The 25,828-nt window shown below is 56.4% G+C and overlaps 1 protein-coding gene across 2 annotated transcripts in view; it reads right to left on the bottom strand.

The window, feature by feature from the left end:
- The window catches only part of CD72 (CD72 molecule), a 31,166-nt gene extending 5,580 nt beyond the window's left edge, over nucleotides 1–25,586 (bottom strand). The window contains exons 1-8 of one of the 2 annotated variants that reach the window (XM_043515200.1): nucleotides 25,468–25,585; nucleotides 25,279–25,400; nucleotides 24,911–25,245; nucleotides 24,717–24,815; nucleotides 20,566–20,655; nucleotides 14,022–14,399; nucleotides 12,261–12,409; nucleotides 2,498–2,592 (exon numbers count right to left, since the gene is read on the bottom strand). In XM_043515200.1, coding sequence (XP_043371135.1) covers nucleotides 2,498–2,592; nucleotides 12,261–12,409; nucleotides 14,022–14,399; nucleotides 20,566–20,655; nucleotides 24,717–24,815; nucleotides 24,911–24,995 — 896 coding nt within the window. In that variant the 5' untranslated portion in view covers nucleotides 24,996–25,245; nucleotides 25,279–25,400; nucleotides 25,468–25,585. Of the gene's footprint in view, nucleotides 1–2,497; nucleotides 2,593–12,260; nucleotides 12,410–14,021; nucleotides 14,400–20,565; nucleotides 20,656–24,716; nucleotides 24,816–24,910; nucleotides 25,401–25,467 lie in introns of both variants that reach the window. The other variant, XM_038403183.2, reaches the window with a different exon arrangement.
- Nucleotides 25,587–25,828: the final 242 nt, after the last annotated feature.

The following is a 25,828-nucleotide window of genomic DNA, read 5'->3' as shown; positions in this document are numbered from 1 at the left end:
CCGGTATCAAGTGGAGTGCCCCAAGGGTCGGTGCTGGGGCCGGTTTTGTTCAATATCTTCATAAATGATCTGGAGGATGATGTGCATTGCACCCTCAGCAAGTTTGCTGATGACACTAAACTGGGAGGAGAGGTGGATACGCTGGAGGGTAGGGATAGGATACAGAGGGACTAGACAAATTAGAGGATTGGGCCAAAAGAAATCGGATGAGGTTCAACAAGGACAAGTGCAGAGTCCTGCACTTAGGATGGAAGAATCCCATGTACTGCTACAGACTAGGGACCAAATGGCTCAGCAGCAGTTCTGCAGAAACTAGGGGTTACAGTGGATGAGAAGCTGGATATGAGTCAACAGTGTGCCCTTGTTGCCAAGAAGGCCAATGGCATTTTGGGATGTATAAGTAGGGGCATTGCCAGCAGATCGAGGGACGTGGTCGTTCCCCTCTATTCGACACTGGTGAGGCCTTATCTGGAGTACTGTGTCCAGTTTTGGGCCGCACACTACAAGAAGGATGTGGAAAAATTGGAAAGAGTCCAGCGGAGGGCAACAAAAATGATTAGGGGACTGGAACACATGACTTATGAGGAGAGGCTGAGGGAACTGGGATTGTTTAGTCTGCGGAAGAGAAGAATGAGGGGGGATTTGATAGCTGCTTTCAACTACCTGAAAGGGGGTTCCAAAGAGGATGGATCTAGACTGTTCTCAGTGGTAGCAGATGACAGAACAAGGACTAATGGTCTCAAGTTGCAGTAGGGGAGGTTTAGGTTGGATTTTAGGAAAAACTTTTTCACTAGGAGGGTGGTGAAACACTGGAATGTGTTACTTCGGGAGGTGGTGGAATCTCCTTCCTTAGAAGTTTTTAAGGTCAGGCTTGACAAAGCCCTGGCTGGGATGATTTAGTTGGGGATTGGTCCTGCTTTGAGCAGGGGCTTGGACTAGATGACCTCCTGAGGTCCCTTCCAACCCTGATATTCTATGATTCTATGACCATGGGAGGTGGTGGTGTCTTGGAGTCATTAGATCGAGGTCAGATAGCTTTCTAGAAGATATGTTTTAGTGCATCTTTGGGTAGCAATGCTCTGGTCTGAGTGTGACGGACATCAGGCTAAATGAACATCATGGTCCCTACTGGTCTACGAATAAATTACTGGTTGGGACTGTCCTCTGTGTGCCCACACTGAATGTGATCAGGTCGTGATCACTGGTCTCTAGACAACCACCAGCTTCCAGTTTAGTGATGAATTCAGCTGTATCCATCAGAATGAGGGCCAAAATAGCTACCTCGTGTTGGGGGTAAGAACATAAGACCAGCCAGAGTGGGTCAGACCAAAGGTCCATCTAGTCCAGTATCCTGTCTCCCAACAGTGGCCAGTGCCACGTGCCCCAGAGGGAATGAACATCACAGGGAATCACCAAGTGATCCATCCCCTGTCACCCCATTTCCAGCATCTGGCAAACAGAGGCTAGGGACACCATCCCTGCCCATCCTGGCTAATAACCATTGAAGGACCTATCGTCCGTGAACTTATCTAGCTCTTTTTTGAACCCTGTTATAGACTTGGCCTTCACAACATCCTCTGGCAAAGAGTTCCACGGGTTGGCTGAGTGTTGTGTGAAAAAATACTTTCTTTTGTTTATTTTAAACCTGCTGCCTATTAAACACCCACTGTGTTAGAATATTATCACTAATGTTTAGAAACTTAAGTGAGGTTTTACTACTGGCTGCAGGAGACCTCCTGCACCTCTCCCAGACTGAAGTCCCCCATAACACAGTTTTTCTTCCCAAGTCAGAAACAAGAGGTTAGTGAGTATCCCATTCTGTTTTCTGGTTTGATTTGTAACAGACCCCACCCGTGCACCTGCTGGGCTTTGTTAGCACATTCATCCATAGGCATGATCCTGCCTCTCATGCAGAGCGCCCCCCAAAAAAACCTTCCTAAAGAGGCTGTAACCAGTGAGTTTAACATCCCCGTCCTGTGACTCATCCCACCAGGCCTCAGTAATGACAATAATACCTAATTTTTTCTCATCAATGAGAATTTCCAATCCCTCTGGTTTGTTAGCCAGATTCCCAGTATTGGGTCAGAGACAATTAAGAAATGTCTCCTCTTCATGTTCCCTGCCAGCGCAGTTCAGTACGTTCTTGACATCTGGATTTGTGTTGTACACGCATTTGCTCTGTGGTTTTGCCTCTTGCCCTCCCAGTAACCACCTGGGCACTACCGATAAAGAATTTACTCAGAGGACTTGAAACTGCTTGAAACTCGTTTTTCACAGCTTTCAAGTATATGGTGTTGCTTTAAATATTCCCCTCTGGCAAGGGTCCACATGAGGAACTGCAGGCCCATTGATTCCATGACAGGGACGCCACTTCTAATGCTCCAGCGCACTTTAGTCTCTACCTTTAGCTACAATTACTAATGTGCATGTTTCTTTTGGATGGTGCCACTGGTTAGCAAATGAAGCATCTAGCTTAAGAAATAAATATGATACTTACTTTTCAAAGGGTGAGTTATCAACCCACTGCCATGGTGAATCCTTATTCTGGACTAGTCCAATCCAGTACAGGACATCAGTGTTTTTCAGAAAATTCTAGGAAGAAAAGAGTTACACAATGACACCCCTGCATTCAAGTGACAGCTGTGAAGAAGCAGAGTGCGCACATGAATGTGTGTGTGGAGACTGGGAGCTGAACTGCAGGGAAAGGATTAGCTGGTGGAGAAAAGGATGTTTCCATGAGCACGATCACATTGCTCCGGAAGTGAGGTTACCAGCTAGCCAGGTGTGGGGCAGCTAACAGCATCCTCCCAGCACGCCCTGCTATTTGTTATCCATTGTACTGGATCCCACTCACCCCAGCCCACCAGAAATGAGAGGCCCTGGGTACTTTACCGGCTGGGACCTGCTGTGATAACTGGACCTATGAGTTTCCACGAAGTGTGAGCTCAGCTGTGAAAAGTGAGCAACAGTTCCTAAGATGTCACAATACCCCTAGGACAACAAATGTGATGGGAAAAGGTGGAAAAAGGAGACAGAGACGGAATTAGTCCAAACAAAAAGGCCCCCTGATGTAACTAGGGCCCTACCAAATTCATGGCAATGAAAAACATGTCACAGATCGTGAAATCTGGACTCCCCCCATGAAATCTAGTCTTTTGTGTGCTTTTACTCTATACTATACAGATTTCACAGGGGAGACCAGCATTTCTCAAACTGGGGGTCCTGACCCAAAAGGGAGTTGCAGGGGGGGATCACAAGGTTATTGTAGGGGGGGTTGTGATATTGCCACCCTTACTTCTGCGCAGCCTTCAGAGTTGGGTGGCCTGAGAGCTATGACTGCTGACTGAGGGCCCAGCTCTGCAGGCCACAGCGCAGAAGTGAGGGTGATGATACCAGACCATGCCATCCTTACTTCTGCACTGCTGCTGACGGCGGTGCTGCCTTCAGAGCTGGGCTCCCAGCCAGCAACCGCTGCTCTCCGGCTGCCCAGCTCTGAAGGCAGTGCCGCCGCCAGCAGCAGCCTAGAAGTAAGGGTAGCAGTACCGCAACCCCCTCGTATAATAACCTCGTGAACCCCCTTCCTCCCCATCCCTCACACACACAACTTCTTTTTGAGTCAGGACCCCGACAATTACAACCCCGTGACATTTCAGATTTAAATAGCTGAAATCATGACATTTACGATTTTTAAAATCCGCTGACCATGAAATTGACCCAAATGGACGGAGAATTTGGTAGGGCCCTAGATATACCTCAAAGACTGTGTTAAGGCCTTGCCTGGTGAACAAGAGACATGTGGGATTGAAGTCAGGGAGCTGAAATTGGTGTGTTGGAAATTAGGCCAAATTGGTGGACAAAACAAGGAGCGGAGGGGCTGTTCCACCCACTACTCCCTTCGGCATCCTTAAAGAAAGAGATTTTGGGAGACAAATTGCCTACTGGAGCCAGCTTCACCATCCTGGCTGCCCTTCACCCTGTCTCCTGGGAGCGTCGTCCGGACCCTGAGATGTTCTGTCCTGACCTGATCGGACCAGAGAGTGGGACCCAGATGACTCCAGCTCTGGCTGAGTCCTGAACACCATTTGGGATGTGAGACTTCATGACTCCATCTCCCTTGGGTGTCCCTTTCCTTCCCCACCTTATTTCTTCCCTCCCCTGTCTTCTCCTTTTGACTTCTGTCTAATAAGAGTCTGGGTAGCCAGCCAAGACTGTACATTTTGCAGCACAGCTGTGAGCCTGTGACCAGGGAGGCAGAGGAATGCAATGCCCTAACCAGCCCAATGCTGGTACGAGTTTCTCAGGTCTCAGAGTGGCCGATCAGACCTTGTGCTGGGCCTGAGTCTCTCCAGCAGTGAGGGTGCACGTGAGAGTCAGCACCTGAGAGAGAAGCTGCATTTTCTCTCTTTGCTGTTCTCTTCTCTCCCCTTTTGGGTGTTTGTCTTTTAAGAAACAGGATTGGACTTTAACAGCAGCACTAGCCCTACTCAGCTAACGTCTTTTCTTCTCCCCAGAAGGACAGTTATCACCATCTTTGATACCATCTAGAGATTGTCAAAAGGGGGGCAGGTTCTTTTTAAAAACTCTCTCCAGCTGAAGGGAAAGGGAACAAGGGATGTTGTTCAAATGCAAGCTGTCATGGAGTCCCCGGGCGATGCTCTGGAACTGCTCCCTACGAAGCCAGGCAGGACTCTGGGGAGTCTCCTCTCTGGGAGCAGCCTGTCTGCAGGACACACAGCTCACCCGGCTCCCCCCTTCCTGGGTCTGACCTCGGAGCATCCAGCATCCTCTGCCCCTCCGTGCGCTTCCCACAGCGAGTCCACCCAGGCGGGGTCCTGGGGAAGCCAGAGGGTCCTGCCCCCCAACTCCGCAGTCAGACGGGACTCTCAGCCAGCCAGTAAAACAGAAGGTTTATTAGACGTCAGGAACAGGGTTTAAAACAGAGCTTGTAGCTGCAGAGAACAGGACCCCTCAGCTGGGTCCATTTTGGGGGGCAGTGAGCCAGACAACCCCATCTGCACTTCACTCCATATCCTCAGCCAGCGGCAAACTGAAACTCTCTCCACCCCTCCTCCTCTGGGCTTTGTCCCTTTCCTGGGCCAGGAGGGCACCTGATTCCTTTGTTCTCCAACCCTTTAGCTCTCACCTTGCAGGGGGGAAGGGCCCAGGCCATCAGGTGCCAGGAAACAGGGTGTCGGCCATTCTCTGTGTCCAGACCCCACCCACACCTGCCCTCTAGGGCTCTGCAACGATCATATACCCTTATCTCACCACCTAGAGACTTAAGAACTGCACAGGGGAAACTGAGGCACCCCCACACTATTCAGAGGAAACATTAAGAACAGTCCCGCTTTGACACATCTCTCCCCCCTTCAGGATCTAACTGAGCGGGGTCACTTAGCCGGTGACCTGGGGAAGTTCGAAGCCATCAATGTTCCCATGGATCCCCCAGCATCTCTCCCGTTCCTTGGTGGGAGTTACACCAGGCCCTTCCAGTTTCACACCCTCCCTTGGGACGGGGCTGGTCGATAGCACTTGCATGCCGCATGTGGGAAGGTTTATGCGGCCCGTGCCCTTTTGCCACCCCAAAACCCCCGGGGGTCAAACTGGAATTGGGTCTTCTCCCAGCGCTCCAGTCTGGAGGCCTGCAATTCGGGCTCTCTTGGTTAAGAGCCCCCATCTTGACCTGGGCCACATACTGTTCACTTACAGAACTAGCATGGAGACATCCCTTTCTCAACAACCTTGTCTCCCCAATAAGCTGGCCAAACACAGCCACTTGGTTATAGGACTGTTTAACTTTCTTAACAGCTTTCACTTCATCTGAGACCTTCTCAAAGCTATCCACACTGGATCTTTCAACCGGAAAGTCAGTGGCTTCATTCACAACAGAAAATTTCTGGCTGTTAGGAACTGAAACTTTCTTGATTAAATCACTTTCCCACCCTTCAGTGGCAGTAAACTGCTTGCAAAGACTCCATGAGGATTCCTTTCCCTAGGGGCTTTTCTATGCAACAATTCACCCTTCACAGAAATTCTGCCCTTACCCTCTTCACCTAGGGCTTGCTCTAGAGGAACACTTTCCTGAGCAACAACAGACTCTTTCTGGGTCTCACTTACATCCAGAATCACCTCTGGCCCATCAGGCGGATTCCTACACAATCCCCTTTCAGGCAAACTGTCAGACTTCCTAGATAAATGTTAGAAGCCTTCTCCTTCCCTTTGCCACACACACGTTCAGGAATCTTTTCCTTTTTGCTACAGGTTTCCACACCCTCAGGAGGTAACACAATCAAATCACCTTTTTGCTCTCCTTGTGCCCTGGCTAGGATCTCACCCTGATTAGACAGAGTTGCTACAGCCTTTCCCCAACAACACACTAGCAACAGGCAAAATACAAGCACCAGAATTGTCTGGGCTCTGGGATTTTACATAGACACTAACTGGATGCGACCTAGTTACAGGGCCAGTCTCCCGAGCCGACACAAACTTAGGACCATTCCCTTCCTGGGCTTTAGCTGAATCCAGAACCAACTGCACTATTCTCCACCATCACAGGCTGAAAGATGCTCCACAGACAAAGAGCCGGAGACACTTTCTCCTTTCCCAGACACACAGCTCGGGATCATTCCCCTGGTCCCAGCACACAGGGCTGTTCACAGACAACTGCTTGGAGACCGGGGTAGCTCCCTCCACAGGCAAGTCAATACCCCTGACAGACACAGGCACGTTTCCTTCCCTGTCCCAATTCTCCACCCAGCTAACAGGTAAGGTGCAGGGACACTCGTCTTCCACTCTCCTCGCCTTCCCACCCTGCTGACTAGACAAAGTCATCAGCTCACAAGGCTGCCTAGGCTCATCCAGACTTTCCTTACCAAGCAACTTGCCACTCCCCACAAATCCCCTGCCCTGCCTGTGTCTCCCCCCATTCAGCTGGGGTCTCAGCTCCCCCTGTGCTCAGCGCTGCTCTTGCTGTCCCAGTGGGGGTAGGCAGCGAGCTCGCTGCTTTCCTCACTGCATCAGAGCCAGCGTGAGCCCCCTCTACGGTGTGCAAGGGGGCAGGGAGCATCTCTCTGTCCCAGGATCTCGCCACCCCAGGAATGTCTCCCCATTGACCGTCACCTTTTACTCCCACTGTGGGTCCGAGGGGCCTGACCCCAGGAAACTCCACACAGACATATTGGTTGGGACCAGGAGTGGGAGCCTGTCCACCTCCCCACCCATCTGGCTGACGGAGTCTATGGCCTTGGGACCCAGCAAGGGAGCTAGACACTGGGGCTTTTCTGCAGGGTCCCCCTGGTTCAAATCTCCAGCCTGCTCAAAGGCAGTGAGGGGGGCATCCACATCCCCCCCCATCCTTAACCAGGGGCAGCAATTTAGTCTCGAGGTTCCCTGTGGAACTGGCACCCCGGGGTCTATCCCCGCTCACTCCTGGGAGGTCCCCTCTGCCTCTCCGCTCCACCATCGCCAGTTCATGCTGCTGCTGCTGCTCCTGCAGCTCTTTCTCGGGCTCTCGCTGTCTCTCACAGTCCTTTTGCTCTCTCGGACTCAGCTCCAATCCCGTCTGTCTCCGATCCCCCGATGGGAACCCGATTGCGAAGACCCCCATCTGGTCGGGGACAGGAGTCTTGGGGATGCCTGGCCACCACTCCAGCTGCTCCCAGATCCTGCTATAGCCTCATTTGGGATGAGGAATCTGCTCCTTAAAGCGGTCATCCTCCTCCAGCTACACGATGAACTGTGCTTTGATGAACTTTCCAATGTTCAACCCTCTCCTTTTGCACAGGGTTACAATGTCCTTCTTAAGGAGATGGTGACAGGCCATCACTCCACTCTTCCCAAGTTGTGGTGGACTCACAGGCCTGTGTGCTCTCAGCTCCCCACGGTTTCCATGGAGAACCCTGAGTGTGCCAGCCCTTCTCCAGGTCACCACCTCTTTGCCAGGGTCGAGCTGCAGACTCCTCCACCCCTTGGACCGCTCACTGCAATCCCCAAGGGAACCCCGTTACTGCAAAAGTCCTTCTCTCTCCCAGGGCCAAGCCACAGGCTCCTCCGCCCTTGAGACTGCTCACCGCGGTCCCCAGGGGGACCCCATTACTGCACAGCCCTTCTCGCTGGTCACACACTCCCAGGGGGTAACCACCCCCCCCAAAACCGCTCCTCTCTGAGCCTTCAGCATGCCTGGTCCTCGTCAATCCCCCTTCGTTTTACTGCTCCCCAGTCACTTACTGCAGGAAGCGCCATCCACGGGGAGCAGTACATCCCACTGCTGCCACCAGTTGTCACGGAGTTCCCGGGCGATGTTCTGGACCTGCTCCCTACGAAGCCAGGCAGGACTCTGGGGGAGTCTCCTCTCTGGGAGCAGCCTGTCTGCAGGACACACAGCTCACCCAGCTTCCCCCTTCCTGGGGCTGACCTCGGAGCATCCAGCATCCTCTGCCCCTCCGTGCCCTTCCCACCGCCAGTCCGCCCAGGTGGGGTCCTGGGGAAGCCAGAGGGTCCTGCCCCCCAACTCCGCAGTCAGACGTGACTCTCAGCCAGCCAGCCAGGAAAACAGAAGGTTTATTAGATGACAGGAACAGGGTCTAACACAGAACTTGTAGCTGCAGAGAACAGGACCCCTCAGCTGGGTCCATTTTGCGGGGCAGTGAGCCAAACAACCACGTCTGCACTTCTCTCCATGTCCCCAGCGAGCCCCAAACTGAAACTCTCTCCAGCCCCTCCTCCTCTGGGCTTTGTCCCTTTCCCGGGCCAGGAGGGCACCGGATTCCTTTGTTCTCCAACCCTTTAGCTCTCACCTTGCAGGGGGGAAGGGCCCAGGCCATCAGTGGCCAGGAAACAGGGTGTCGGCCATTCTCTGTGTCCAGACCCCTGCACACACCTGCCCTGTAGGGCTCTGCAAGGATCACGCACCCTTATCCCACCACCTAGATACTTAAAAACTGTATAGGGGAAACTGAGGCACCCCCACACTATTCAGAGGCAACATTGAGAACAGTCCCGCTTCGTCACACAGGCCTTACTTAATACTTTAATTCCAAAAGCTTTAACTGTTTTTCCTTCTCTTCTGTATCTTTAATGAAAGGTTAAGAGGCTGTTGAATGGTGTGTTTGCCGGGGCACTCAGCAGGCCGAGGTCTCTGTAGACCAAACCCTGAACGTTGTTTAAAACTGTTCAGAGCTGGACAGTGACAGGGTCGTGTTAACACCTTTGACTCTTTGGGCTGCTACATTCCCTCTAAATCAATACAACAGACGTGCAGGCCCAGACCAGACCAGTGCTCCATGGCTATAGCGAGGGAGTTTGCTGCTGCAGAAGCTGGGAGAGCTGCATTTACCCTGCCTGGCCCCAGCTGCCCCAGCCAGAGTGTACTGCCCCACTGCATGGAGAGGGGCTGCTTCTCCCCTAGCTAATGAGCCCTTTCTCCCTGCTCCTCAGCCCAGATGAACCATCAGCCATGAGCTGTGTCAGGTCCCCCAAGGCTCAGCCCCCTCCTCTTCTCCCTCCACTCACCGCTCGCTCTGGGTGACCTCATCTTCACAGCCACTCACAGATTTGCCTCCCAGCTCCTGCCCCATCGCCTCCCTCCGATCCCGCATTTCAGCCAGGCTTGGCAACATCTCCTCCTGGATGTCTCACCTACAGCTTAACACTGAACTCCTGATCATCCCATGGAGAAGCCCACGAGGAAAGCAATAATTCAGTGTTCAGAGCAGGGTTTGAATAGTGTGCAGTGAATAAGGCAGGGGCCACACCCTGAATGAGGAGGATAAAAGAAACATCCCCAGAGCAGGTCCATCTTGTGCCCTGAATGATCCTGTAGGGATCCTGGGGGAACAATGGCCTGTGGCCATGTAAGTAAATGCTGTATCATAACACATACACACCAGGCTGCGAATTAAGGTAGCACCCTTTGACTTTGCATCCAACACTGGGCATAGTACTAGTAAAGGAGAGTTTTGAACTCGGTCTCCTGGCGAATGGTGACAAAAATCCAGCCAGCATCCATCTCGGCTCTAGTAATGAAGATGGGGGAAGGGGCTAATTTCTGGTGAAGGGACTAGAAACCACAACTGCATTAAAAGGCAAGAAGAAAAGCAGCAGGCAGTCTGCAAAATATCTTCAATGCCTGGAGTCTGGGGAACAAGCAGGATGAACTGGAAGCAGGGCCAGATTAAGGCAGGGGCATTAGGGGCTGGAACCCAGGGTCCCGGCTCAAGGGGACCCCGCAAAAATAAATCACAGGCAGGGATTTCCAACTCCGGGCCACTAAGAGTCCCTTGGCACAGCGGGGTGCTCAGGCTGCCTGCCTGCCATAGCCCCACACCGCTCCTGGAAGTGGCCAGCTGCTAGCACATCTCTGAGGCCCCTGGCGGGGTGGGGGGAGGCGACTCCGTGCGCTGCCCCTGCCCCCAGCACTGTCCCTGCAACTCCCATTGGCTGGGAACTGGCCAGTGGGAGCTATGGGGACGGCGCTTGTGAACGTGGGCAGTGCACGGAGACACACTGTCCCGCTCCCCACAGGGGCCGCGAAGACGTGCCAGCAGCCGGCCACTTCAGGGAGCACCGTGGGGCCACAGCAGGCAGGCAGCCTGAGCCCTGCTGCGGCCGGTCGGGAGCCACCTGTGGTAAGTGCCTCCCGGCTGGAGCCTGCACCTCGCACCCCCTCCTGCACCCCAACTCCCTGCCCCAGATCAGAATCCCCCTCCTATACCCCAACTCCCTCCCAGACCCTGCACCCCCTCCCACACCCCAACCCCCTGCCCCAGATCAGAATCCCCCTCCTACACCCCAACTCCCTCCCAGACCCCACACCCCCTCCCGCACCCCAACTCCCTGCCCCAGCCCATCTTGCACCAAACTCCCTTCCAGAAAGGAGATTTGTTTACAGGGGCCCCCACAATATCTAATAGCCCCGGGCCCACAAGAGAGTTAATCCGGCCCTGACTAGAAGTTATGGCATATGAAGAAAATTATGACTTAATTGGCATTAATGGGATTTAGTGGGGCAACTCCAATGACTCGAGTACCAGCCTTGAGGGATATAGCTTGTTCCAGAAGGACAGATATGGGGACAAAGGAGGCGGTGTTTGCTGTACGTCAGGAATGGGCACACTTGCTGCGAGGCGAAGTACGTGGCAGAACTACTGAGAGTCTCTGGGTGAGGATAACAAGGGAAAAGAACAGCAGTGATCTTATGGATGGGGGTTGTCTGTTATAGACACCAAATCAGGAAGAGGAAGTGGGCAAGTCATTCTACAAGCAGGTAACAGGATTAGCTAACACACATGAGCTCGTATTAATGGGGGATTTTAACTTCCCTGGTATCTGTTGGAAGACTATTACAACAAGACATAACATGCAAGTTCTTAGTATGTGTCGGGGACAGCTTTCTGATTCAGGAAGAGTTGAGCAAACAACTAGGGGGTCATCCATTTTGGATCTGGTGTTGACCAACAGGGATGAATCAGTTGCAGCCGTGAAGGTGGGCAGGAGCTTGGGAGCAAGTGACCATGATCTGATGGAATTCAAGACCCTAAGGAAAGGAGGACCCCAGAACAGCAAAACAAAGACACTGGACTTCAGAAAGGTGGATTTCAATGGACTCAGAGAAATAGCAGGCAGGGTCCCATGGAAGGAAGAGAAGGAGTCGAAGGGGGCTGGCAGTTCCTAAAAGCGAATGCATCCAATGAAGTGAGCTGTAGCTCACGAAAGCTTATGCTCAAATAAATTTGTTAGTCTCTAAGGTGCCACAGGTACTGCTTTTCTTTTTCCTAAAAACTTTAACACTCAGGCTATTCCGAGGCAGAGGAGAGATAAGAGGAACTGCAGGAGGCCAATGTGGCTGCACAAGGAGCTTTTTACCTCTCTACAAACCCCATAGGGACAAATCCAAGGAACGGAGGGCGGAGCACGGCACCAAGGGAGTAGACATGGCAATGGTGCAAGCATGCAGGGACAAAATCAGGAAAGCCAAGGCAAGGAACGAGTTACAGCTTGCAAGGAATGTCAGAGACAATGGGAACGGGGGTTCTTCAAATCTGTCAGACACAAAATCACAATCCAGGACAGTGCGGGTGCGCTGCTCAGTGGAGAAGGTGAGCTGGTGACACTCCTCCAGCCCCTGGATCATTGCCATTGCTCTTATCTGAGCCCCTGCCTATTTGCCAATGTCCCCTTCCCCCTCCCCCCTCCAGCCTGGAGACACCCCCTCTTTACACAGTGTTCCGGCTGTGCTCACACCGGCCGTGCATGTACCGTACCGGCACTGTCCTCGAGTCCCAGGATTTGGTGATAAGAAGCCGAGCAGAGTTCCGTTCACAGTCTTTTTTGCTTTCTTCCCAAGTCTTCACCTCCTTCGAGATGAACAAGCATTTTCCTCTGTACAACACCCAGTCTGCCAGGCAGCAGCCTGCAGGGAAGAGGGGGTGAGATTCTCAGAGGCGTTCCTGGCCCTGAGTGCAGCTAACAGGCTCATGCCCTGGGCTGTACAAAGAAGGCCTGGTCCCTCCCCAGGGGCTCACACTCCCCCAGACTCAAGGCTGCCCCAGGAACTGCTCCGAGCTGGTGGAAGGGAGGAGGGTTCTTGAGGGTTTGGGGCAGGCTGGGAGCTGAGTCCAGGACTCGGATACAAGTGTAACTGTTCATGGGGTTCAACATTTCTCTGGTGGGGCAAACAAGCCGCATATCCCTGTCCTTTCGCTTTCCCCCACCCCCAGGGATTCAGCCACCGTGAGGACATGGGCACTGCTCCATTACAGCTGTGGCCGGAGGGCTGGGCAGTGATGCGCAGACAGACTGAGCCGTTCTAGGGATCAGGCTGTTTCCCTCATTCTGACAGAGCTCCTTGTTCCGTGTGAGCAGACAGCGACTCGCTGCCCTTGTCACCTGGCAGCTGCCTCCTCCCCGTGCCCTGCTTTGCCCGTTGGGGGGGGCAGGCTATCTGCGATGGCGCGTCGTCCTCAGGGCTGGGATTCTGCCCTTGGTGAGGGTGCAGGGCCCTGGGTGTTTCCAGTGCACCAGAGCCCCAGCTGGAGAGTCAATACCAGCTCGCTTGCCAGGGAGCCCAGGGCAGGACTGGCAGGGGCAGTGGCACCCTCAGGGAATCTGATCTCATTTTTTAAGACCTGGGATAGTTTATTTGCCTGGGGTGGGTGAAGCACCGAGAGCATCACGGGCACAAAAAGTGACTCAACTTGCCCTGCGTGTGAGCGTCTGCTGCAAAAAATCCCAAAGGCGAATGGGCCATTGTGTGCTGGGCCCCAGGGGCTGTTTGCGCACGTCACCCAGTTCTGAACACATGGGAAAAAGGCCTGAAGAGAGGCCTGGACCTGGATTGTGGGGCTGCAGGTCAGGTCTGAGGAGCGCCAGCAGATCGGGGGGGTAGGGGCAGGGAGAGCAGGGGGGTGCAAGCAGAGCTCAGTGGTGGAGAAGCAGCCCTCCCACTCTGAATTCAGTTAGTCCAGGTGTTATCTCTTAGCCAGACTGAATCGTTGGAGCTCGTCTGACTAATTAGCATGTTTATATTTTGTATTTAGCCAGCACCTTTTCTCCAAAGATCCTAGCTTGGTTCTACAGATAAACCGTTAGACCAGCCACACGTAGGCATTGCTTCTTGCACCCCTGAAATGCAGCCACCTCTGGGGTGGGATGCAGCGTGTTTAACAGCTGAAACAGCAGGGCGATTTAGGGAGCTGGTTGGAACTGGGGCAGGCTGGGCCAGGACAGCAGGTTCAGGTCCCAACTCTTGTTCCATGGAACCAGCCAGTGCCCACCACCCAGGGTGATCTGTCTTGTCCTGTCACCCAGAAGTGACCCCCCCCGCCAATACACACACACTCCCCTGCACCATGCAGACCTGGGGGCCAGCACTGCTGGGGGAAGAGCTGCCCCTCCTGAATGACCAGAGCCACTTGCTGCAGCATGGCCCTGGTGCTGGGTGCTCCCCTCGCCCCCCCCAGGGCTCGGCTGTCCCTGCCGAGAGGTGGGGCACCCTGGTGACCCCCACCCCGGGAAGGCAGTACCTGTCTGCTCGCAGGGGCGGATGCTGGACAGCGCACTCTCTGTTTGTTTCAGCTTCTCTTTAATTTCTCTCTTCTCCTCCTGTACCCTCGCCAGCTCCTCCTTTGTTCCCTCTAACACGGCCTCCTGCTGACGCATCTGCTCCTGGGTGCTGTTCTTCTCCTGCCGCATCAGCTCCAGCTCCTGCATGGCCTGCTCCAGCTCCTGCCTCGCCTGCTCCAGCTCCCGCCTGGCCTGCTCCAACTCCCGCCTGGCCTGCTCCAACTCCCTCGCCGTCTGCGTCAGGGTCGCCTCCTTGGTGCTGACTTGCTGGGAGAGGCGGCTGCTCTCTGCCTTGTGCGCTCGGGACGCCTGCTGCAGATGCTGGGAAACCTGCCAGTCTGCAGGGGACAGACAGCGTGAGCTGGGCCGGACGCAGGGGCGCACGTGCTCCGGCACAGGCCAACGGGCTCATGCCAGCAGGGCAGGACGGGGCCGGGAGGGCGACTCGAGAACTGGGCTCACTCATCCACCCCAGCAGGGCCTCAGGGGGACAGGGACCCTCCCGACCGTGGAGCACAGCCCCGTAATGCCAGAGCCTCCAGCAGCAGCGACGGAGACTCAGAAACGCTGGGCCGAGGCAGTTCAAACAGCTGGAGGCGAGTGGGGGCTGCAGCCAGCGGGCAGCGAGGGGCCCCGGTGCCAGGCAGCGAGGGGCCAGGCAGAGCGCCCTGCAGGGGGCCAGCCGAGTGCCAACCCCAGCAGCCTTTCCTGGCCCTGCCAGGGACCCACCTGTGCTCTACAGCCCTTGGCCAGCAGAGCTGGGGAAGCGTCAGCCCCCCATGCGCTGACTGGCCCCAGCAACGTCTGTGCTGGTGGGCGGGCGCCAGGTGGGCGGTCGGTAGAGGGCCAAGAAACAGGGCCCCACCCCTCTCCCCATGGGCCCCTCCCCAGAGAGGATTCCCTGACATGCCCCCCCCCCCGACTGCCCCAGGACAGGGCCCCCCACATCTCCCTGGTAACAGGACCCCCAACTGCCCCGGACAGGGCCCCCCCACAACTCCCTGGTAACAGAGCCCCTGGCTTCCCCAGGACAGGGCCCCCCACATCTCCCTGGTAACAGGGCCCCCTCCTACTCTGGGACAGGGCCCCCAAATGCCCGGACAGGGCCCCCCATGGGCTTGTCAAAGTCTGAGTTTGCCAGAACTGGGCCACTGACTAGAGCCTCCTTCAGCGCCCCAAGAGCCTCCTGGCACTGCTCAGTCCGGACCACCTTGTCTTGCTTCCCCTTCTTGCATAGCTCAGTGATGGGGGTGGCTATGGTGCTAAAGTGGGGCACAAACCTTCGGTAGTATCCTGCTAACTCAATAAAGGCTTCAACCTGCTTTTTTGGTTTGGGGAGCAGGCCAGTCTCTGATCACCTCCACCTTAGCTGGTTCCGGCTTTAGGCGGCCACTCCCCACCTGATGGCCCAGGTAAGATACTTCAGCCATCCCCACCTTGCACTTCTCCGCTTTTACGGTCAGCCCAGCCCCCTGGAGTCGGTCCAGCACTTGTCTAACCTGGGACACATGGTCCTCCCAGGTCTGGCTAAAGACACAGATCCCATCAATATTCGCCACGGCAAAACTCTCCATCCCCCTCAGTAGCTGATCCACCAGGCGCTGGAAGGTGGCCGGCGCTCTCTTGAGGCCAAAAGGCAGGGTCAGGAACTCATAGAGTCCCAGAGGGGTGATAAAGGCCGATTTCAGCCGGGCATCTGCATCCAGCGACACTTGCCAGTAGCCCTTTGTAAGATCCATGGTGGTGAGGTACCGAGCTTCTCCCAATTCGTCAGGCCTGGGCATGGGGTAGGCATCCGATAGTCCACATAGAACTGGATCGATGTGTCCTTTTTGGGGACCAGGACCACCAGCGAGGCCCAAGGGCTGGCAGATGGCTGGATCACCCCCAAAGCCAGCATGTCCCTGACCTCTCCTTCCAGGTCCTGAGCAGTTTTCCCTGTGACGCGGAAGGGGGAGCATCTTATCGGCGGGTGTGATCCTGTCTGCACCAGGTGGACAGTCAGACTAGTGAGTCCAGGCTGGTTGGAAAACAGCTGTTGGTACGGATGCAGCACCCCCCTGATCTCAGCTTGCTGGGCAGCGGTGAGCTGATCCGAGAGGGGAATTGTTTCCAGGGGGGAACCAGCTCTGGTCCCAGGGAATAGATCTACTAAAGGGTCATCTCCCTGCTCCTCCCAATGTCCACACACGGCCAACACCACATTCCCTCTGGCATAATTTGGCTTCATCATATTCACATGGTACACCCGGCGGTGGTGCGCCCGGTTCGACAGCTCCACCACATAGTTTACCTCATTTAGCTGCTTGACAACCTGGGAAGGGCCCTCCCAGGCAGCCTGTAGTTTGTTCTTTCTTACGGGGATGAGAACCATCACCGGATCCCCAGTGGCGTAGGCGCGGGCCCGCGCCGTGCAGTCATACCAGAGCTTCTGCTTCTTCTGGGCTCTGGCCAGATTCTCCCTGGCCAGGCCCATGACTTCAGCAAGTCTCTCTCGGAAGATCAGGACATACTCTACCACTGACTCTCCATCGGGAGTGGCCTTCCCCTCCCATTCGTCTCTCATCAGGTCCAGGGGGCCCCTCACCCTCCTTCCATATAACAGTTCAAAAGGTGAAAATCAGGTAGACTCCTGGGGTACCTCCCTCTCCGCGAACAGCAAGTGAGGTAAGTACTTGTCCCAGTCCTGTGGGTGCTGGTTCATGAAAGTTTTCAGCATCATCTTTAGCGTCCCATTGAACCTCTCCACCAGCCCATTGGACTGGGGGTGATACGCTGAGGCCCAGTTGTGCCAGACCCCACATTTCTCCCACAAGCACTGGAGCAGGGTCGACATGAAGTTGGATCCTTGGTCTGTCAAGACTTCCTTGGGGAACCCCACTCGGCTGAAAATGGTCAGCAGCGCATCTGCCACGGTGTCTGCTTCAATGGAGGCTAAGGGCACTGCCTCGGGGTAGCAGGTGGCAAAATCTACCACCACCAGGATGTATTTCTTCCCCGACCGGGTCGTCTTGCTGAGAGGCCCCGCTATGTCCATGGCCACCTTCTGGAAAGGTTGCTCTATGATGGGCAAAGGTCTCAAAGCCGCTTTCCCCTTGTCCCGGGCCTTCCCCACCCTCTGACAGGGGTCACAGGATCGGCAATACTGCCGGACAGTGGTAAAGACCCCAGGCCAGTAAAAGTTCTGTAGCAGCCTCTGCCGGGTGCGCCGGATTCCCTGGTGCCCTGAGAGGGGGATGTCATGGGCCAGGTACAGGAGCTTGCGGCGATACTTCTGGGGGACCCACCAGCTGCCTCCTGACCCCACAGGACTCCACTTCCCCTGGGGGAGCCCATTCTCGGTACAGGAACCCCTCCTCCCACAGGCACCTCTCCTGGCAACCTCTCCTCATGGTCCATCCCACGCTGAGGTCGGCCAGGTCCCTGAGCTTCCGCAAGGAGGGATCGTTCTGCAACTCAACCTGGAACTCAGTGTCTGGGGAAGGGATGGGGCCCGGTTCCCTCTCGCTGGCCGGGTCTGAGGCCACAGCCTCTCTGAGCCGTGCCCCTCGGCGCTCCCTCCCCACCAGGGTAGGGTCCTGCGCCTCCGGTGTGGTACCCTCCCCAAGGTCAGGGCGCAGTTTCCCTTGCCGGCTCTGGTTACGGGTCACCACCAGGGCGTTCTGGGGGTTGCTTGGCCAGTCCTCCAGGTCCCCCCCCATCAAAACCTCAGTGGGCAAATGGTGGTGCACCCCCACATCCTGGGGACCCACCTTGGCCCCCCATTTCAGGTGTACCCTTGCCACGGGCACCTTGAATGGGGTCCCACCCATCCCCATCAGGGTCAGGTTGGTGTTGGGCACCACCTCGGGCCGATCCAGCGTCACCTCCACGCCCGTATCCAGTAACCATTGACCTTCCTCCCATCCACCTCCAGGGGAACAAGGCACTCGCTCCACAGGGACAGTCCCACGCCCACCCTGTAAACTGAGAACCCTGAGTCCAGAGCCTCCAGTTAACCCTGGGTAGGTTGGGTCTGCTCAGTCTGTCCCTGAGCCTGGGGCACTGGGTCCGTACGTGGCCTCTCTGGCCACAGTGATAGCAGCTCAGGACACGTTGGTCCCCTCTAGCGAGTCGGAGGGTCCCAATGCCAGACGTTCCCCTTGGGAGGGGGTTCTCCATATTTCCCTGCTGGGAGGTCCCATGGTGACTCTCTCTCTGCATCATGGGGGGGCCTGTTCTTTTGGGACTCCTCCCTGCTACCCCCTGACCGACTATTCACAAACTCGTTGGCCAGCTGCCCTGCATGCTGTGGGTTCTCTAGCTTTTTGTCCATCAACCATAGCCTCAGATCAGAAGGTTTCAGAGTAGCAGCCGTGTTAGTCTGTATTCGCAAAAAGAAAAGGAGGACTTGTGGCACCTTAGAGACTAACAAATTTATTAGAGCATAAGCTTTCGTGAGCTACAGCTCACTTCATCGGATGCATTTGGTGGAAAAAGCAGAGGAGAGATTTATATACACACACAGAGAACATGAAACAATGGGTTTATCATACACACTGTAAGGAGAGTGATCACTTAAGATAAGCCATCACCAGCAGCGGGGGAGGGGGGGAGGGAGGAGGAAAACCTTTCATGGTGACAAGCAGGTAGGCTAATTCCAGCAGTTAACAAGAATATCAGAGGAACAGTGGGGGGTGGGGTGGGAGGGAGAAATACCATGGGGAAATAGTTTTACTTTGTTGGTAGGGTTAAAGATCAGAAGAGCACTGTTCATACGGTTGCTCCAGTACAATTAGGTTAAGCAGGTTCTCTTTAGCTTGGGCCCCAGCTGTCCACTTGCGGGCATATCCCTGCATTCGGTCGACCAGTTGTAGGTATATGACCTCAGGCATTTTACGCTGACTCCGGAACCTTTTCCGGTACATCTCGGGGGTCAGCCCAAACTCACAGAGCAGGGCCTTTTTGAACAGTTCGTAGTCCCCTGCCTCCGCCCCTTTCATTCGGCTGTACACTTCCATGGCTTTGGGGTCCAGTAAAGGGGTGAGAAACTGGTGCCTGTTTGCAGGGTCAACCCTGTGCATCTTGCAGGCATTCTCAAAGGCCTTCAGGAAGCTATCTATGTCCTCCCCCTCCTTATGCTAGGCCAGGAAGCACTTATCAAAGTTCCTTTCAGTCTTGGGTCCCCCCTCACTCATCGCAGCTGGGGCCCCACTGCTCCTCAGCCTGCCCAGCTCCAGCTCATGCTGTCTCTGCTTCTCTTCATGCTGCCTCTGTTTCTCCTTCTCTTCCTGCTCATGCTGACACTGCTTTTCATGATCCTCCAGCTCCCTCATTTTCATCTCCCTTTCCCATTCCAGCTGCCTCCGCTACAGGGATGGGGAGCTCCTCTGGGAGGATCCCATGCTGGCTGCTGGGGTCAGGGTGCCCTCGGTATTCGCTGGGCTTCCCCCAACCCCTCCCCCAGGCATAGGTAGGAAGGGTCTCAGGAGGTCCCCGGCAGCAGTCTGACCCCTCCCAGCCTGGTCAGGTGCCAGGGTCCACGCTGCATCCACTGGGCAGCTTCCCTCAGGGACAGGGATCGGGTCATCCAAGCGATCCCTCTCCTCCAACTGGGCAATCAGCTGTTCCTGGGTGGACCTCCCAGTGCACAGGCCCCTCTGCCTGCACAGCTCCACTAGGTCGCTCTTAAGGCATTTAGGATACATCTCCCTGCTGGCCACTCGCAGGCCTGGGCAGCTTTCCACGGTTTCCAGGGAGAACCCCTAGTGTTCCAGCCCTTCTTGAGGTCACCACCTCTTTGCCAGGGTCGAGCCGCAGACTCCTCCGCCCCTGGGACCGCTCGCTGCAATCCCCCGGGGGACCCAGTTACTGCAAAAGTTCTTCTTTCTGGTCACACACTCCCAGGGGTTAACCACCCCCTGAAACCATCTCTCTCTGAATCTTCAGCTCGCCTGGTCCCCGTCAATCCCCCTTCGTTTTACTGTTCCCTATTCACTTACTGCAGGAAGCGCCGTTCATGGGGTGCAGTAGATCCCACCTCTGCCACCAGTTGTCACGGAGTGTGGGGGAATCCAGGGCCTGCATCCCTCTTCCTGGGATTCACTGTGACTCTCAGCCAGCCAGTAAAATGGAAGGTTTATTGGACAACAGGAACACAGTCTAAAACAGAGCTTGGGGGTACAACCAGAACCCCTCAGTCAAGTCCTTCTAGGGGGCAGGGAGCTTAGACCCCAGCCTTGGGGTTCCCTGCATTCCAGCACTCAGCACCAAACTGAAACTAAACACCACCACCCCCCACCTCCCCTCAGGCTCTCTTCTGTGGCCTTTGTCCACATTCCCAGGGCAGAGGTGTTACCTCCCCCTCCCCCTCCTGGCTCAGGTGACAGGCTCTCAGGTCTCCCATCCCCAGTGAAACTCCCCTGCCACATTCCCAGGTCAACACTGCCCCATCCCTGCTGCGTCACACCCCTGGCCGGGTGTTTCGTCCCCACAAGCCCCCCAGAGCCCGAGTCCCCTACTCACAGCGAACCCCCAGGCCGATGGTGGTGGCCAGGAGGAAGAGGCAGGTCCCCAGCAAGCCGAGGGGCAGGTACCGCGTGCTCCACCAGGGCTCTGCCAGAGAGAACCAGCTGCATTAATGAGGGGGAACCCTGGGCACCGGGTCCTCCATCCCCTTCCCCCGAGAGAGCAGCATGCCTGGGAACCCAAACCCATGGCCCAGCTTCCCCCTCCGGCCACCCAGGGAATGGGGCTCAGCCCCCCAGGAGGGCAGTGGGAGCCAGGGGAGAGCTCCCAGTGCCATGGGGCTGCAGGGACACAATCTGGGCTTAGGCTACCAGCTCCGGTTCCCTCACAGTGTATGGCTGGCAGCCTGGTGGGGTGGGCGCCGGAGCTCTGCCCGTGCAGTAGGCCACGCACGCAGGCTTTGCCCTGTTCTCCTGCCAGCCCAGCTAGGGCCTCCGCCCTCAACCAGCCACACTCCCCCATCCCCATCAGGAACAGGGACACACTGCCCAGGGGTCGGGACAGGCTCCTGGGGGCATGGCTAGCACCAGCTGCTGGAGTGCAGGAGAGCACCCCGTGGGCAGGTCTGGGCTGACCCCAGGTGCTGGGTCATTCCAACCTGATCCCTGAGTCAGCCAGCCATGGACGCTGTGGACAGAAGAGCCCCAGCAGCCCCCCAAGCCCATCCCCGAGGCTGGGCCAGGTATCGCCTGGGGCCTGGCTCAGCCTCCTGGGGAGACAGGGGCCAGTTCACTATAGTGCCCATCCCTGCCCAAGAGGTCTGTTCTCCCTCATTTGGAGCCTGATGGGGGCCGTGTCAGAGAGGGCAGTGTGGGAGGTCTGAGCTCCTGTGAGGGCTCCCTTGTGTGGGCTCTCCCCACGCATGCCCCACCAGCCGCTGGATTTCCTCTCTGTGGCCAGGCGGCCTGCTGCAGGCACTGGACCTGGAGCCTCGTGCCTGCCTGGCTACTCTGGGCACTCACAGCTCCACTCAGAGCTGGGTGAGCGGCAGGGCCCAGGCCCCAGCCCCTCCGAGCGGCAGGGGGAGGCAGCTCCAGCCGGGCACCCCCAAAGGAGGCTCCAGCGAGCATCGGCCGCGGCAGTTCTGTAGGGCTCCATGCCCCAGGGTGGTTCCACAGGAGCTCTGCAGCCAGCGGGGACCCAGGACACAGCCCTTGTTATCATATACGGCAATTCGTTACCGTGGCCCACTTGTGTTGAGGTGTCTGCGGATGTAGCTCATGTACCTGCTATATATATCATCCTTCTGCCCATCAGCATTGGCAGCAACAAGGGCCGGGTTCAGTATGTAGGGGTTCCGTTTCAATAACGCAATGCAACTGGCTCGAGCCCCCACCCAGTGACCTGGGACAATTACACACCACCCCCTGGGCGCCTCTAGGAGGCAATACGTCCCCTCTCGCCAGCCCAGAGTTTGAGTGTAGCCAAAGTCTTTTAATAAAGGAGGGAAACAATGCGGCACTATGTCGGGGAAACACCACAAAGAGGATTCATAACACCAACCGTGAGCAAAAGACCCACCCTCAAGTGAGTTGGGCAGTGTCCTCTTCCTCTCAGGGTCTTAAATCCAGCAACCCAAAAGTCACCCAACTCTCAGACGCTGTCCTAAGTCAGTGCAGCCCCAGAGTTCAGAAGTTCATCTGCAGAGTTCACCTCCCAGCCCAGGTGGAAGGTACAGAGGCACCTTACACGTTCCGCTGCTCAAGCCCCGTAAGGCCCGATTGCCTCACTGCTCTGTGGGGCTCTGCTCCAGTCCTCTCCTCCAGCCACTCACCAAGATGTCCTCAGGCCCGCCCCCCCACGTAACACAGCTCTCCGTGATTTCAGCTGTTAGTAGAGGAGCCTCACTGCTGGTGCACCTGCCTAAGCTTCTTACGCTAGAATCACTAGCCCAGAGCAGATCTCATGCTTAAACCCAGGTATCAGTGATCTCAGCTCAACAGCATTTAACAGGACTCTTTTATGAGTCTAAATTAGCTCTGTTATTACACAGTAAAAAACAAAACAAAACCACAACAACAGGGCAACATTTCAAAGCCATACTACCACATACAACTACCTGTCCTAAGCCACAGGCCTTTGGAACCCACGTCCCTTGCCTAGTGAGTGCTTCTCAGTTGAGGGATTTAGAGTAGCAGCCGTGTTAGTCTGTATTTGCAAAAAGAAAAGGAGTACTTGTGGCACCTTAGAGACTAACAAATTTTGAGGGAGAGTCTCTCAGTCATAAAATGCCAAGTACAGGTCTACTGTCCTTGATTCAAATAACCAGGATAACAACACTTCATTACTCCTGCCCCAATAACAAAGAGACTGGGGATCCCACAGCAGGCAAAGTGACCCTTTGGGCAAGTTTCAGAGTAGCAGCCGTGTTAGTCTGTATCCACAAAAAGAAAAGGAGGACTCGTGGCACCTTAGAGACTAACAAATTTATTTGAGCATAAGCTTTCGTAAGCTATCAGATGCATCCGATGAAGTGAGCTGTAGCCCACGAAAGCTTATGCTCAAATAAATTTGTTAGTCTCTAAGATGCCACGAGTCCTCCTTTGGGCGAGCAGTCCCATCATGCTAGGCGGGGTGGGTGCCCATGCAAACGAGATCAGCCCCTGAAGGCCTTTTCCACAGCTCACCACCAGATGTCAGGGGAGAGCTCAGTCTGACTCTGCTGACACGTCCGTGGATTCACGGCCGCGACACTGGTGGTTGGTTGTTCCTGAGGACAGAAATTCCCCTTAAACCCTCTATTTTCAGCTCCCCAAATACTTGGGGTTTCCATTGGGCCGTTGATCTCTTCAAAGCTCATAGGTCTCAAGACGTACGCTAACTGCGGATGCTAATGTCTTACGGGAGACAGGCCTGTCGGCTCCTCGCGCTACTGCTGACTATCACAACAGCAGCTAAATATCATGAAGGGAAGGAAGGAAAAGGCAAGCTAGCCCTATGGGCTACACTCCCAGCCCGGGCAAGGAGACACCCCGGGGCCAAGCCACACCCTGGAGTCCCTTGGTGGGGATTCCTGCAAATGGACCCCTCAGCCCCACAGATTGGCTCCCCCTTGTCCTGCACCGCTCCTCCAGCCCTCCAGCGGTGGGGCTGCTGCAGTGGGGCGGGGAGTGGGGCAGGCTGTGCAAGCCTGTGCCAGGGGGCTCCAGCGCTTTCCTGACAGGGATCTGGTCACATAGGCACCACTGCAGGGTGTGATAGTGAGTGGCTTTCCTCCCCAGAGTCAGGGCTTGGGGGCCATGCTAAGGGGGGGCCCCCTCAGGGCATAGCCACCTGGGTAAGGTCCCCTCTGGGGGCCTGAGCCAGCACTGCAGGGGGTCCTAGAGTTAGAGCCCAGGTCATGGGCTCGCACCCAGCCCCCTGGACTGAGCCCAGGGCGGGTCTGACTAACGCATGCTCCAGACAGTCACCAGGCTGGCGCTGACGCCACCAGGAGACGGTGAACCCCCCACAGCCCCTGGCTGGCTGTGCCAAGGGTCAACGACTCTCAGTGTTAAACATGGGATGGTTTCGAACTGGCTTTTGTCTGGCTCCAGTTTCCAGGTCTGGGCTCTTGTCCTGCCTGCCCCGGCTAGACCGAGGAGCCCTTCAGCGCCGGGGTCTCTGGCTGGGCCGGCGTCAGACACTGAGCATGTCACCTGGCCAGCTGCTGCCAGACGGCGTCTCACTCGCTCCCCGGCCTTTCCTCCAGCCCTCCAGTCATTGGTGTGACACTTCTGGCCCCCAGCATCCTTTATAGAACGCAGCCCCCGGAGCTGGGCGCGGGATCCCGGCTCAGCCTCACCGACCCCTCCCCCCACCTACTCCCCTCTTTGTGCACCCCAGGGTTGCGTTAGCCCCTTGTGCCACAGCATCGCGCTGGGCTCTCATCTTCCCTTTGTCCACTGTGACCCCAATTCCCCTTCCGAGTCACTGCTCCCCAGATACAGCCCCTCTCTGCACGCCGGCTGCGGTCCTGCTCCCCACGGGGAGGGCTCTGCCTCTGTTTACCTGGGCCCAGCCTACCAAGTGATCCCGCTCGCTCTATGTGCCAGGCCTGGGGACGGGGCAGGGTCCCTGCAAAGGGAGCGGGAGGCCCCTGGGTACCTGCCCGGCTTGCTACCCCCAGCACCCCGGGCTAGGGGCAGGGCAAACAGCCACACACTCACCTTTGCTCTGCTCTGTCCCTTGCCCCTGCTTCACCTCCCCAGTCTGGGCCAGCTGGATGTTCTCGTAAGTGAGCTCTGCATCGTTGTCCTCTGCGGGCGCTGCAGGGAGGGGCAGACGGGAGACGCGCTGGTTAGTTTGCAGGCCTGGCTCAGGGCAGGGGGTGGCACCATGAAGGGGGCATGTCAGCTCTTACCTGCCTCCCAAGACCTGGGGCACACGCTGTTCCCCCCAGGGGCCTTCACGAACTTCAGGTCAGCATAAACGACGCTCTGGGCCATCTCGGAGCTGGCTGCACCTCCGGGGCTCACTGGGGAGGGGCTGGCAGTGCCTGTGCAGTGCTGGCTGGAGAGGAACCGGCTGTGCCCGTGCCGCCGGCTGTGGGGAAAGTGGCTGTGCCCGCGGCGTTGGCTGTGGAGGGACCGGCTGTGCCCGTGGCACTGGCTGTGGAGGGACCGGCTGTGTCCGTGATGCTGGCTGTGGAAGGACTGGCTGTGCCCGCGTCGCTGGCTGTGGAGGGACCGGCTGTGTCTGTGGCGCCGGCTATGGAGGGACTGGCTGTGCCTGCGGTGCCGGCTGTGGGGGAATCGGCTGTGCCCGCGGCGCTGGCTGTGGGGGAACCAGCTGTGTCCGCGGCGCCGGCTGTGGTGGGACCGGCTGTGCCTGCAGCGCTGCCTGTGGGGGAACTGGCTCTGTTCGCGGCACTGGCTGTGGAGGGACTGGCTGTGTCCTTGGCGCTGGTTGTGGGGGAACCGGCTGTGTCCGCGGCGCCGGCTGTGGTGGGACCGGCTGTGTCCGCGTCGCCGGCTGTGGGGGAACCAGCGGCTGTGCCCACGGCGTTGGCAGAGGAGCTAGCTCACTCGCTCTGTGGCAGAAGAAAAGTGATCTCACAGAGAGCAGAAAGCAGAAGTTTGCATAGAGCTGGGAGTAGGTGGGACTAGCCAAGCGCAGACGGGCTTTCACCAGCAGCCAACTTCTTTTTTACTTTCTCCAAGCAGAGAAAGTCCCGACCCCTCCCCTGGATCTAATGAACTTACAGGAAAGGCCCCAGCCCAGGCCAGGAGCAGGCTGGAGGGGCTGGAGCGATTCACCCCACGCTCTGTACGGAGATGCC

This window comes from Dermochelys coriacea, chromosome 5, assembly GCF_009764565.3.
Source record: "Dermochelys coriacea isolate rDerCor1 chromosome 5, rDerCor1.pri.v4, whole genome shotgun sequence".
Lineage (NCBI taxonomy): Eukaryota > Metazoa > Chordata > Testudines > Dermochelyidae > Dermochelys > Dermochelys coriacea.
The sequence above is the reverse complement of the archived record's forward strand: the minus strand, read 5'-3'. Positions and strand labels throughout refer to the sequence as shown.